This window comes from Anas acuta, chromosome 2 (genome assembly GCF_963932015.1).
Source record: "Anas acuta chromosome 2, bAnaAcu1.1, whole genome shotgun sequence".
NCBI classification, from domain to species: domain Eukaryota; kingdom Metazoa; phylum Chordata; class Aves; order Anseriformes; family Anatidae; genus Anas; species Anas acuta.
In genome coordinates, this window is record NC_088980.1 from 143,855,502 (window position 1) to 143,870,529 (window position 15,028).

Genomic DNA, 15,028 nt, shown 5'->3' on the forward strand with positions numbered 1-15,028 from the left:
GCACCGGTGAGAAATAATGTAGATCTTCTTGTGTCTTTAACAAACTGGCTCTCAATATATATTGTAATGTACCTTCATGACCCAAATCACTTAGGAAGAGCATGACAACAAAATGTATGTTGCAAGTATAATAAAGGAACTAATGCAGTGAAGTTCTTATATTTTATTACGAGAAGAAAACAATTAAAATGATATCCAGGTAGTAACTTAGGAACCAAATGTCATAGCTGTCTCTTTTGCTGCCAAAATATGTGTACTCTCTTCCTAACAGTCTCTTTCCCCAAGGAAAAATAAATGTATCTAAGAAATACTTGTTAGCAATGCAATTACAGGCTTAATTCCCCAACCAACTTCAGACATCATAAAAACAAAAACAAGCAGAAGCCTTTTGCAATAGCAATGGAAAAGAGAGAGAGAGAAAAACACTTAGTGTTCAGAGAAAGATAATAATATATTTTTATAACAAAGGCTGACGCACGCCTTGACAATAACATTTGAGGAGTCATTAGCATTTGTTTTTCAACCGTACTGTCCTTTCCTTTTAAGCTATGGACTAGAATGAAAAACCTTTTCTAAGGGTAGCCTATTTGCTACTACTGAACAGGACTTTTGGGACACTCCAACACCAATGTAGCTTGCCAGAGTCTCAGAAAAGCAAAGCAGCCGTATCAAAATAACATTTTTTGGCATTGCTTACTTCTCAAGGTCTGGTCTGCCCAAGGAACTTAATGAGAGCTGGGTTATTTGGACAATGTGGATTCAACCATGAGAGCTGATATGCTGGGAAGCTTATCCAGAGCACTTTTGAAATGTTGGCCCTAGGAAAATAAGATAAAATAGAAAGCTCAAATAAATAAGATAAAAAGGACAAAAAGTGCTAAGCCTTATTTTTTTCTGTGGCTGCTTGGATTAAACCCATATTCATATGACACCTGGGAGGGAATAAATAAATAAATAAATAAATAAATAAATAAATAAACAAGCACCTTCAAGAGGCCTGGCATTGGCCATATGACATTTGTTTTATATCTGTGGTGTTTTTCAGGACTTCTACCTTGTACATACCACATCTCCTCACATATTTACTTTGCGCTCCCTGCTGAGCCTGGGCACCCTGAGGACTCCTGGTATCCATAGCAAGGTCTTGAGCTTCTCCAGGGATGCCTGTCTAAGCTCTGGAGGGACTGTCTCACACCATTAGGTTCACAAGGAGCCTAAGAGCTTAGACAATTCCTTGTGTGGGAAGAAGCTGTCTGATGCTCCTGACCTGAGACTCCAGCCTGTGGAAGAACTCCTGTTTGGTTTAGTATCAGCATGGACTTTTACTTGTGAAGGTAATGGTGTACACCATAAAATGGTACCAGGCTATGCTCTTCTAGATCCCCGCTCCCAGTGCAAACTCTAATCTCTTTGACAAGGGTCTGAAAAGTAAAGTCTTTTTCTCTCCAGCAACTTTGTGCAATTGGAAACACCCACCTAAGACACTGCAGAGGACATCTACCCCTCAGTAGTGACATAGTCAGTGGCTATCAAAAGTCTCTATTCTTTTGAAATACTGCAATCAAACCCAAGATAAAAATATTGATGTTTAAAAATTCATTATTTTAAAATATTGAATATTAACTTCCTTTTAATGATTTTTAAATTGGCTCTAAATCAGGGTAGATATTTTCCTTTTGACAGTCATATAAAAGGTTACTGCATTACTAGTTTCACAAGAAGAAAGTGCTTTTTCTCTCAGTTTTTCTTGAGAGAAGGCCTCCAGCCTTGGATCCCAAAATGACATATGCCTGGAGAGGTTCCAGCCAAAGACAGTAGAGCTCCATGTGGGTGAAAAAGTGTGTTCTCACTATAAATACAAAAATTCTAATAATGAAGCCCCAAAATCACAAATGCCTGGATCCCCAGGTTGCAGGCAGTGAAGTGCAGAGCTACTTGAATTACTGCCAGAGAAAGGTGAAGAAAAACTTTGCAATGTTCACTAAGATGTCTCATGCCTGGTAAAATTGACTGACTTCACTGGCATTTTCAATTAATAGATGTACTGAATTTCCTTCTTTACATTTAAGCTGTCAGTATCTACTGCCATAATGACAGGATGAGAGTTTTTATTTTTTCATTTCTAAAGTGTAGCTGATTAGGGTTGAAATGGGATCAAGGATATGCTTTCTTTTTATTTATTTATTTTTTTAAACTGATGGAGATTTTGGATAACAGTGATAAGGGACTTGTATTTGCAAAAGCCAGTGTGATGCCTCACATGTCTGCATTGGATGCAAATTTGGAGAAATGTCCTTGACTAGGGTCATTAGAACCAGTGTGATTGGTTATGTGACATTTTTAATGTAGACTCGGAAACAAACTGCATTATTACTGAAAGCAGAAGATGAATTTATTAAGATGGTCTGAATAATTTCTCTGAAGCAGAAATTCCACAGACAGCTGCTGTCTCTGTCTTAATGAGTTTCAGAGTCTGCATAAAGAGGAAACCCAAGTCTTTGTGGAAAATTCTGAAGAGATTTCTTCCTATCCTGCCTCACAGCCGGTCTCCTGAGAAGCACAACCTTCAGCACTGACAACAATAAACACAAAACAAAGGTCTGGATTAAATGCTGGGGATGATCTATGGCTTTGTTTTGCTGGAATGCACCTGAGGCTCAAGACCCTTTTGCAAAATGGTGGAAGGCCATCTATCTCACTAACAAAAGTTACATGCTTCCAGTGATTGGAAACAGAAACAGGCTTTATCTGCAATCTTCTGAGGTGGATTTTAAATTTTCCTTAAACTGAGGATGCTTAGACCTAATACTTTGGCTTAGCACCTTCGAAATATCGAGATTCAGTGTAAATCAGATACCAGCCCAGGTTTATTTTTCAGACATCCCTAATCAGTGACATGACGGTGGTGTCTGGTAATTTCTACAGGAAAGATGAGTTGAGAAGCACAGAGTGACACTGCAGTAATGGTGGCATTTATGGGATTGGAAGCCAGCAGAAGCTCTTGTTGGGCATGAATTATGAGCCTGCGTCAGGTTCCAGGGCAGACAGCTGGAAAGGCTGCTTTCCTTTTCCTTCCTTCTTCCCTCTTGGCTGCAGAATGAAATTGTTATTTAATAGCATTTCTGGGGTGGTAAGTAATGCGGCACTTTTGTTTTGTAACATTTCTGCAGATGCCCTGGGTCCAAACTGTTCATCCTGGGAGCTGATATTCTTCTCAAAGCCAGTCTTGCCAGACAGCCATATTAGGTGTCAGGCCCCAGTAAGTGACTGCCACTGGAAAAAAATAATAAAATAAAATAAAATAAAATAAAATAAAATAAAATAAAATAAAATAAAATAAAATAAAATAAAATAAAATAAAATAAAATAAAATAAAATAAAATAAAATAAAATAAAATGCAACTTTCAAATGTCCACAAGAAGCCAGGAAGTCCCAGAAACGAGTCAGAAAAAAAATCTCTTCCACCAAAGGGGCTTTAAGTGTACATATAAGCACCTGGGAAAATATTCTTGAGGAAAGGACATTAGAGGGGCAGTGAGAATGGATGCATTGTGAAAAAAAATTATTTCTACTTTTTGTCAGTGGCTGCTCACAAACATGTTTGAGATACCATCAGCTCCTTGGCTTGCAGACTCCAGGGAAGTGTTAGCACAGCTGACATGTGGGAGGCAACATGTGGATGGATGTCAAAAAAAAAAAAAGTTTTTTCATTTATGTGATGTAGAAACACCTCTTCAACAAGTGAATTTCAGGCAGGGTACATATCTATATGTCCTGCAAGCTGAGGGAAGGGAGGGGAGATCCCAGCTTGTTGTATCCATATTACACTTCCCATGACAATAAAAGCCAGTTTTTAAATGCAGCACCCATCATTTTCTCATTGCCTATTTCTAATCTCAAATCTGTTAATTTTTAATAGTGTATGATGCCAGCAGTGCCAGTGCAAGATTTCCCGTTAGCTCTGGAGGGCACATCTGAGGCCAGGCTATGAGTGAGGTGAGGCCGAGGTCCTCCCCATCCCCCAGGATGGTGTCTGTAGGTAGCTGTAGCCAGGACTGGCAAACTGAATAAAGCAGCAATAACAACCCACGTTCCTTTCTGGTAAATGAAGATTTCAATAACCTGTGTCACAAACAGCAATAATAAGCAGTCCCTTTTGGTTTGAAATGTTAGGAGTAAACGTGCCAGGGATAGGAATAAGTCTTCAGAGCAATCATTTAGATGAAAGAGGCTTGTGCCGAGCTGGGTAAGGAAGGTGTGTGTTTCTTCTGAGCTGCGGAAGCAGAAAGGCAAATGGTGTTTTGACTGCTTCCAGGCAAATGGGTCTGCTTCAGCCCCTTTTAGTGTGTGCAAGTCAGTGTGCACACAGCTGTGCTTGACCCTGAGTTAGCAAGTGCGAGAGCACTTGCTCACCACATGACAAAAATCATATCACAGCATAAAAAATTGATGGAAAAAAAAAAAAAGAAAAAAAAAAAGAGAGAGAGAGAGAGAAGGAGGCCCAAACCCTCCAATCTTGCAGGCTCAGCGAGTTACTGTTTGGCTTGTTAGTGACGCCACCAGCAATAGGAAAGCTGCTTTCTCTTGCCGTGGGTTTATTGAGAAGATTATTAAAACCTTTTCATTGAGAAACATTTGGCAGAGACTTCTGAATAAGTCGTGGGGAGGTTTCTGCCCGCATCCACTGCCAACGGAGCAAGGAGCATTGGAGGGGGAAACAAACAAAACTCCACCGATTGTCCTCATGGCTGCCAAAAAGGGACTTGAACGAGCGTGCCTTGTGAGTGAGAGAGACACCAAGAAGTACTCCTTAGCCCTAGACAGGTAACACAGCTCTGTGCTTCCCTCTCTGCCATTGCTTTGTCTCTGCCAACAACATGAAAGCACTGACCTGCAGATGAGCTGCCAAAGCTGAAGTATGGGGAGTTTCACAGTGTCTACAGGGAACATCTTTCACTACTTTCCAAATGTTTCATTTGCTTTTTTTATTTTTTTTTTCCTTTTCAAACTTTCTTAGTAGATGTTTGATACATTTACTAGACAGCAGCCTGATCTATCTGCATTTGTGATGGATTGAACTAATCTGCTGCTGTGGCAAGTGTCTCCTGATACCCATTTTATAAGCTTAGTAGATTTATTGTAGGATGCAAAACCTCATGGATTATGCTGCAATTTTAGGCTGAATTATAATAGTGCTATTGACACCATGTTTGATTCAAGGCTCCTTCATGCCTGGATGTCTAAATAATCTATCTGATGTGAAAGAAAAGTGATACTGCAAAGGACTTGATCTTTCAAAGCTTTACTTATGTGAATAGTCTATTAGGCTTGAAGCTGATGTGCCAGAGGTCCAATAAGTAAATGTTTGCTTGAGTGAAGAAAGACCTTCTGAAAACATATGATGTGTTGTAGTTTGACTTCAAAATGAGTATAAATGTCTATCACAAAATAGTTTTACAGCTGAACTTATTTTCATTCTTCCTCTTGACTCAGACCAGCAAGTATTTTTAAAAGAAAATAGCTGCTCAGTTACAGCTTAGCACCTCTTGACATTTCCATTATCTCATTGGTTTTCAGGTTATTTATTGCTTGGCTCCCTTAAAAAGCGTAGGACAGAAACTTGGCATAAACACTGTCAGTTCTAATGGAAATCTGTCTCCCCATGTTCCTATACTGGGGTCACTGCCATCGTATTTTAGTCATTTCAGTGTCTGGATTATTATTTAAATATTATTACATGGCTCCATAAATATACATGGCACTGTCCAAGAGGACTTCTGTGGTAATATTTATATTTTTTAAAAATGTCACATGATTCTGCAATTCATTTTTGTTACTGAAGAATCTCAGAGCCTTTTTGATAATTTGCAATGGTGTGGGCACAGCTCCAGTGGTTGAAGTCCTTTGACCCCTTTCTCTCTCTGGACACATGGAGATCTCTGGACAAAGCCTTTATATGGTGCAGGGAAGGGTGCCCTAAGACAGGGATTGTTGTCAGGACAGGGATGTTGCACAAGTACCTGATATTTGTGTTGCACCTATTCCTGGCCTTTTGGTTTTGTTTTTTGTCAAGTGAAGTTTTATTGATGGAAAGAACTAATTACTTGTTCACAGACATTATCATCAACACATTCCAGGATCCTCTTGGGTTGCTTATGCCCTGCTGTGCTGTTCCTCCAGAAGATACCAGGGCAGTTGAAATCCCACTTGAGGACCAGGGGCTGTGAACATGAGGCTGTCCTATCTGCCTGTAGAGGGCCTCTTCTGTTTGGTCTTCATGGCCAGGTGGCCTGCAACAGACCTCCACTATAATGTCAGCTGTCCCTGCCCTCCCTTTAATCCTGACCCATAAACATTCATCAGCCTCTCATCCATCCCTGGGGACTCCATCTAGTCATAGACATAGAGAGCAACCCCCACTCCTCATCTCCCCTGCCTGTCCTTCCTAAAGGGCCTGTAACCTTCCATTGCAGCCCTCCAGTCACAGGAGACATCCCACTATGTCTCTGTGATCCCAGCAAGGTCATAGCCTTGCAACTGTACGTATGTCTTTAACTCATCTTGTTTATTCCCCATACTGCACGTTTTTGTGTGCAAGCACTTAATAGACACACCCCAGCATGTTAGGTTTTGGGGGGATTTCTCCATAATGATGCCTTGTATGAACTTCCTTACCTACATGCAAGTGCTGATGACCATATTTAACCCTCATTTTGTTGATTTTGTGGTCCCTCCCTATTGTGTCGCCCCATGCCTCTGTTCAGCAACTCTGTTCATTGCTCCTTCACAGGGCTGATGGTTACCATTTCCCTCCCTCATTTTTATTCCAGAAATGGGGAGGGAGAGCCACAGCCTCCTGTCTCCCTCCTCCGGGGAAGATTTGGTTGCTCAGGGGAAGCCCTCACAGCCCAGTGGCACGGAGGACACATCCAGCCTACCCCAGCGACCCGGCGTGGCGGTGGGGAGGCAGCCTGCTGTGCTCGGGCTTGCACAGACCAGCTGCGGGCACAGCTTCAGGTGTCTTAAGCCGATCAGTAGCAATAAGCTCATTTTAGCCTTTGGTATAAATTACCACATTTTTCCATTCCCTGTGTGTAGGCTTAATGAGCAGCTCCAATGCTTTCAACAGAATCTATTTTGCACACAGATTGCCTCTTTCTTTGCCAGCCCCCAGCCTCTTTCTTTTTAATAAATGCCATTATTACAATACACAGGGAACAAAACTGTTTTTATCTCAATCATATGAGTAGGAAGTCTGAATACAGGCCCCATTCCCTGCACACAGGCTGTGGGGGAGAGTGTTTTGCACATGCCAAGCCTGTCAGTAGTCACTAGCGGGTTTGGATGCGTTGAGGCTTCCCCTGCCAAACTTCAAATTCTTAAAAGGGGCCTGGATTTAGCTGAGCTCCCTGAAAATCAGGTCAGCCGTAGGCTTAAGGAATAATTCAGGTTGGAAGGGACCTCAGGAGGTCTCTGGTCCAACTCCCTGCTCAAAGCAGGGTCAGCCCAGAGATCACACAGGGTTGCTCAGGGCTTTATCCAGTCTAGTCTTGAAACTATCTCCCAGGATATAGACTGCACAACCTCTCTGGAGAATCTGCTCTGATACTGAATTATCCTCACAGTCTTCTTCTTTTTTTTTTTTTTTTCTTTTTTTTTTTTTTTTCTTCTTTTTCTTTCCTTTCCTTCTATTCAGTCTGTACCCTTCTTTTTTCACTTTATGATCATTGTCCTCATCCTTCCTACATGCACATTAATAAAGCTTCATCTTCTCAATAACCTCCTGTGCACAGTATTCCAGAGGTGGTCTCAAAAGTCTGTTCCAAGTTCATTTATCCTTGCTGAATTTCAGTGTTTCTGTCATCCCAGCTGCACCCCTGGGTTGGAGTCATCTGCCAACTTGATCAGGGTGCACTTCACCTCCTCCTCCAGGTCATGGATAAAGACATTAAACAAGACTGGTCCCAGGATAGGCAAGAGGCTCCACTTTTCACCAGTCTCCAAGAAGGATATGAACCATAGTTTTTTACAAGTGTCTGAAGCCGAGCACTCAGAACTTCCTGCCTTATTCAAAAAATGTCTGTAAATCAAATCAGATTAGACTTGCATCACCTCTCTTTAAATTAGGCCCATGACAATTTTATATATATATTTTTAACAGTCAGTGGTGGTGGTGTGGGAGGATAAATTCTTCAGAGAGTTTATCATTTGGTATGTTGGTTATCTATCAAGTGATCTAGATAATCACTTATAAAGACCTAGGGAAATATCTTGACCAAATTCCTGAAGTTTCCATGAATTCAGTTTCTGGAACAGGCCAGCTTATTTCTTGCTGGCAATAGATCAATGTAATATTGACCAGAAATATTCAATATGCCACCTCATAAACCAGAGGATTTACATCAGATTGTACCAGCTACACTGTGAGCTATATATTGGCTTGATGTAGCACAGATTTATGATTATGTTCTTTATATATCATTACAGTGGGATTTTGAGTACCATCATACAAGTGAAACCCAAGGTTTCCTGTCTCAAGGTTTATATTTTTATTTTACTGTAACTGAAATGAGAAGACCAGCATATATAGAGGTAAATGGACTCAAAGTTTTAATCACCTTTAGTCTAAAGCATAGAGTTAAAGTGGCAAAACTGCCCCTACATTTACTTCTTCTGTTGAAGGTACGTGATGGAAATAAAAAGTTTTGCAGCTCTCTGCTAAATCACCCTGACATCTATCCCACATTACTGCTAAGGGCCTATGACTTACAGAAGAACTGACTGTTACCAACTCCAGCCCAGCTGTATAACAGTAAGCTTTGAGACAAGAGACAAGAAAAGGGGCAATGCTGAAGGCAGGAAAGATGTGTAAATACCTTAGAGCATGTCTTCATGCATAAGTTTATAACATTAAATTAACTGGTAGTTATTGTTGTCTATCAGTGAAGCCTTAGTCTTGTACTTGATTCTTATCTGTTTGGCTCATATCACGAGGCAAAAAATTTGAAGAGTACTTGGGAGATGATTTCTTCAGGTGGAGATTGATTTTCTATTAGAGATGTATAGGAAATATTTTCTTCTTTTTCTGTGTGCATGTAGGTGATATGAAAACACTTACAGGACCAAAGAGCCCTCATCAAATAATGGTTTTCCACTACTCCTGGTACCTTGTGAAAGCCAATGATGAGGAAAACTTTAAGTGCTTCTTGTGACTTCTGAAAGGTTTTTGTTGTGGGCTCTGTGGCTATGTCTCCTTCATAACGGCTTGCCAGCTGACACCAAGACCAAGCAGTATCTTGGGGAACTCAACAAAACCCGTCCAATTGCTTTTGGACTCATGTTAGGTGATATGAGGACCTTGTAGAAAGGACTGTGTCTGCCCAATACTGCCATACACCATCTTCATAGAACAGTGATGCCCACTTCATGTCAGAAAGAAAATTATAGCCAAGATAGTAAGAGCTATGAAACAGAAATTAATTAACTCAGTCTCAGAAAATTGATGGTGGAAGGTTTATAATAATGATACATAAAAGCATGATTGATGCGATGAAGGTAAACAGGGATTGGTCATTCATTATTTCTAACAGCACAAGAACTAATTATAATTTAAGGCAGACAGCTTTATTTGCATTATTTTTACACAAATCATAATTAAACTGTGGAACTCACAAATTTTTAAACAGCCATGTTCATAGAATCCCAGAGCTGCAAAATGGTTGAGGTTGGAAGGCAGCCCTAGGGGCCATCTGGTCCAACCCCAGCTCAAGCAGGGACACCCAGAGCAAGGTGCCCAGGACCACATCCAGGTGACTTTTGAAGATCTCCAGGGAGGAGATTTCACAGACTCTCTGGGCAGCCTGTGCCAGTGCTTGGTCACCTGCACAGTACAGAAGTGCTTCCTGATGTTCACAGGGAACCCCCTGTGTTCTAGTTTGTGCCCATTGCCTCTTGTCCTGGACCTGTGCACCACGGAAAAGAGCCTGCTTCTGTCCTCTTTGCACTCTCCCTTCAGGTATTGATAGACATTGATGAGATCCTCTGAGCCTCCTCTTCTCCAGGCTGAACAGTCCCAGCTCTCAGTCAATCCTTGTAGGAGAAGTGCTCCAGTCCCTTTATCATCCTGATGCCTCTCTACTGGGCTCTTTCCAGTACATCCATGTCTCTTTTGTACTCAGACTCCAGAATTGGACACAGTACTCCAGTTCTGAGCAGAGGTGAATGATCACCTCTCTTGACCTGCTGGTAACACTTTGCTTAATGCAGCCAAGTAAACCATTAGCCTTCTTAGCAGCAAGGGCACACTGATGTTCAACTGACTCCTGTTCAACTGGGTGTCTACCAGGACTTTAGCTCCTTTTCTGTCATGCTGCCTTCCAGCTTGGTGGCCCCCAGGATATACTGGTGGCTGGAGTTTTTGAGTTTTGTACAGAAAATAAATAAATAAATAAAGGGCTATTAAACATAAGCTGTGGTTCAGCCAACTCCCAGTACTGCCCCAGAATGCCATGCTGCCAGGTTTGTGCAGCCTGGAAGAAGGGACCAAGGAGGCACCCCTCTGGACATGTTCCTTCCTTGTACTTTGACCTTGTGTATTCCCTCATGCTCACAAGAGAGGCTGGATGCTACATGCACCTTTGCTCTGAGTACAAGTGTTGTCATGCTGTTATGCAGAAGGAAATTTATTCAAAATAGATTCATGCATACATGGCCAAACCCTCAAAATGAGACTAAATATAATAACCATCAGAACAATTATCATCTAGTAGATATCTAAATGTATGCAAATACATATTTGCCTTTGTTTTGTGTCCAAAATGCCATGTAAGAAAAAGAAGTATCTGGATGGCCAGGCTGTAAAAAGGTATTAAATGACTTGGAAATGCTCAAGTTTGGTACATCAGTTGAAATCAGAGTGGCATAAGGGATGTGACTTTGGCTTAGGTAATTTTTTCTCCAAAGGCACTTTCATATCCTTTCAGGCACCAAAAATTACTCCTTTCCCTTGGGAAGGAGATACTTTCCTGCGGGAAGTGCATTGATTCCACATTTTGCTCTTTTCACCGGGGTGTCATAATGGTCTAGGAGGATGGCAATTATTCCCATCAGCCCGTAGATCAAGGCACCCAACAGATCAAGTGAAAACAAACAAAAGGAAGTTGCAATCAAAAACTCTTACTAATGATCTGTGTGGAATCTGCAATATGTATTTTCTCCTTCCATCCTTCCAGGCATGACTCAGTAAGTGCCTTTCTCTGATGTTTCCCCTGACTGTCTTTTTTAAAGGAAAGAGAATTTGAAATGGAGAAAAGATTATTTTTTAATCTGGGACTCTTCTTGTGGTGTGCTGGTGAAGAGATCTGATGCTCAAAGGCTACATCTTGCTCTAACACACTCAGGAGGGGTTTATAGTTTGACAGAGCTGATCTTTGCACCTTAAGCTTTTGATTCACACATTTATAAAACCGTATCTTGGATTCTTTTAATTAGTGGCAGGCTGCCTTTGGAATAATAATAAAAAAAAGGTAGCACACAGGAGCCTTCCTGACTCATGGGGCTGGATGCTGCTCTGCGAGTTCAAAGAGAGCAGCAAATGCTCGCCACCTCTGACAACCGGGCTGCTTTTATTCAGGCACCCCTTTGACAGAAAAGTGTGACATTTGTGGGTTTATGCTGTCTCTGTTTGCTTTTGCATCTGTTCAATGAGATCTGTGGACAGTGCTTTCCTACCCCTTGACAGTGCTCTAAGGTTTTGTTTGCTGATGAAGAGACTTGAAGATTAAAAAAGGGAGGGAGGTCAGAAAATGACCCATTTTGTTAGCAGCAAGGAAAGGATTTGGTGGCTCAGAAATCAGCAGGGGTAATTTTGGCATCCCTGCCCTGACAGGCTGTTGAGCGGATCATGACTCATGTCGTTAAGATGATTTTAACATTCAGTGCCAGCTGATGAAAATTGAGTTAAAGGGAAATTAATTTTACATGCAAACTGCAGAGCATTGGAAGTTAACTCCAGAGAGGGATCATGAGAAAGAAAAACTCGCATGCCCTGATCTCCAGGGGAAAGTGAGAAAACTACAGTATTTTATTCAGCCATCTGGAAGGAATCAGTTTGTGGTACCTTCTGAGTCTAATTCATCAGCAAAACATTGTGTGCAAGTGACATGGTGCACATGAGGAGCCTGATGGATGTAAAACTCGAGCAGTGGAGGACTAGCTGCAGGCACCCAGCCTGCCAGATGGGCAGCCCATTCCCCAGGCATCTCAGCTCCCGTTTATTTGTTGTTGTGAGGAAAATAAAGAAAAACACGGACAAAGGGACTAGGAGAACTCAGCGTCTCCAGGCATCGGTCACTGCTCTTTCTCACAAGCTCCATGGAGGCACGTAGGGGGAATCGGTTGCTTCCGCTGAGCAAACAGAGACCACATGGTGACCTGGCTGAGAACAAGCTGACTCAGGGGAACACACTGAACCCTTGGAACATCTCAAAAATATTTACCAACCCAAATCCGTGCTGATTATCTACAGTCGCGGAGCTTGGCTGCCAAGGAAGTGGAGAAAATGCTGGTGACCAGGTGGGGCAGCTCTGCTTCCACCAGGACCTCCGAGGAGGTGATGAACCCAATGGCTCTCACCCATGGGTGGTTGAGGGCTATGGGGTGCCCTGGTGGGATTCAGACCCACTGAGCAGCTGCAGCCCAAAAAGGCAGCTGGAAAAGCTTGTGACTTTGGGACAGCTTTTTTTTTTTCCCTCGACATTGAACAGAGCTGATTGGCAGCATGATTTCTTTCCAGAAAATCATCCTAGATTTTAGGCATCCTGACACTTCTCTAAACAGTGCAGAAACATCACAGAAAGCAACTAAGATGCTTGCACTTCCCCAGAGCACAGCTTTCTTTCATGCTTAGATGAAACAACTCTTCTTGTCCCCAAAGGAAAGTCCTCACCACCCTGAATGGGGAAAAGTCATTACAAGGTACAGTGAAACCTGGCTTCATGTCATGCCCCCAGACTGATTTCAGACTGAAATAGCAGATCTGGGGAGTTTACTGCACTCCTGGACAGGCTCACAGACCATGACCTTGCACACATGAACCATGAATAGCTGTAACGTGATTATATGAATGTTACAAATGTGCATCTGGGCAGAATTCCCTTTTGCATACTTCAGTGCGCTCCCACGAGCCTTGGTACATGGCAGGATGTATTTTGCCATGGGGGTATTACATGAGGAGCAGCTGCAGCAACAAATGGTGTAGCTGGAGTGGCATACTGGTTTTCAGATGAGCCATTTTTTTTTTCCTTTTTTTTTTTCTTTTTTTCCTCTTTGGGCTCTTCATGGTTGGGAGATATGGAGGAGGGACCATCCTTGCTAACCAAACCACCTTGGAACCTCACAGAATAAGCTGGGCAGACTCTGGGCTGCTTTAGAGAAAGCACTATGTGCAATGGTCATCCAGGAGCTCCTGCAGTTGCAATGCAATGTATCCCCAGGTCCTCTTCTCCCATTCCATGTTTCCCAGGCAAAAATGATAAGGAGGACAGCACTGAAATTTTGTGACAAATCCAATTTGGCTGGGAAACCATCTTGAGTGATGTTCCAAGACCCACTTCTGCTGGACTTCTCTCTTTTTTTTATGAAATCAGTGGCACAAAGATGTCAGCATCCTTTGGAGAACTGATTTTATTATTACTATTTTTTAAATGCCTTTGAAACTTTTGGGCTAACTTTTTCCATGCTCAGGCTCTGCAGAAACAGTGATAGTTTTTGTACTTAAGTGGGACTTTGAGATGAAACAGTTCTGCATGCAGAGAGAGGAGAGAAATATCTTTAGTCAATTATATTTGTAAAATATATATATATTTAATTTTATTTTTAAATTGTCTTCCAACAAAGCTGTTGGGAATAGAAAACTGAAAATTCCCACAGAATTATGTCCAAGCTACGCCAAGCTTGGCTAGTATTTGCCTGAGGTATGACTTTTTGAAAACCTCATGCTGTGCAATCCAAGTCCTTTCCTTTCTGTAACCTTTATCATTATGTGCACAACATGCACAGCCTAAGAAAGTCACCCTGTGCTCCATAAACTGGTAAATGATGTAGGAGTGCCTGAAGAGCTGGGAAACACAGCCAGAGAAGTCATTTCGTGTGCAGCTCCCTCCCACAGAGTCCTGCTTGCATGAGCAAGCCTCTCCTATGAACTGCTGTTCCCAATCCTGCTTTTATCCTACAGAAGCATTAATTACAAACTTTCTGGGGCTGCAGGGCTAGATGCTCAAATAACCAGGGTGTTTCTTTTTTTAACCTTCTGTTCCTTTCAATCCCAAAGGATGAGCTGGCATCAGAAGAATTTAAATGAAGAGAGGCAGCAGCAGGAAGCAGGAGATGCTGAAGCTAATCCAGCGTATCACTGTCACGGCTACTCGCAGGCCTATGAGAACAGGAAAAGGGAGCAGCATCAAGCCCAGAGGAAGCTCTGTGCTGCATCAGTAATTTGCGTCTTCTTCATGGTTGCTGAAATTACAGGGGAGTATGGTTGCTCAAAGGGAGCTCATTTTTGTGCCCAGCACAGCTGTGTTCCTGCCCTTCTGCACCCACTCTGCCTGCAGTGACCCCCATTGCATAGAGATGAACCCACCTGGGATAAAATAATTCCCTTTTACCCTTTTATCCTTTTAAAATAACATTTTTTTTTTTTTCCCTAGTGAAACTAACATATTTTCATATATTAATTTAAGGATTGCATCTGGGTAGGAATAGGAGGATCAGTTAATGGTCTAAGCTGTTCTCCCAGGTATTTAAGCTCAGCTAAAAGTGGCTACCATGTCTTAGCATCATGTCACAAATGGGTTTTTAATAACTTGAGTTATTTTTTTTTGGAAAAGATTTAAGGACTTTTCATGCTTATCCAGGCCAATGAGCCTTCAGTGCTGGTGAAGGCAGCTAGCAGCAGGATCTGATATTAAACTCAAAAGTCTTTAAAAAATCCAGGGAAATCCAGGGCCAGATTCACCATCTGCTTTTCTT

The 15,028-nt window shown here is 41.9% G+C and overlaps 1 protein-coding gene across 1 annotated transcript in view; it reads left to right on the forward strand.

Moving 5' to 3' along the window:
- SLC30A8 (solute carrier family 30 member 8) overlaps positions 1-15,028 on the forward strand; it is a 109,639-nt gene that overhangs the window by 76,289 nt on the left and 18,322 nt on the right. The window contains exon 3 of the mRNA XM_068672540.1: positions 14,331-14,536. Within this exon, the coding sequence (XP_068528641.1) occupies positions 14,331-14,536 (206 nt within the window). The remainder of the gene's footprint in view (positions 1-14,330; positions 14,537-15,028) is intronic.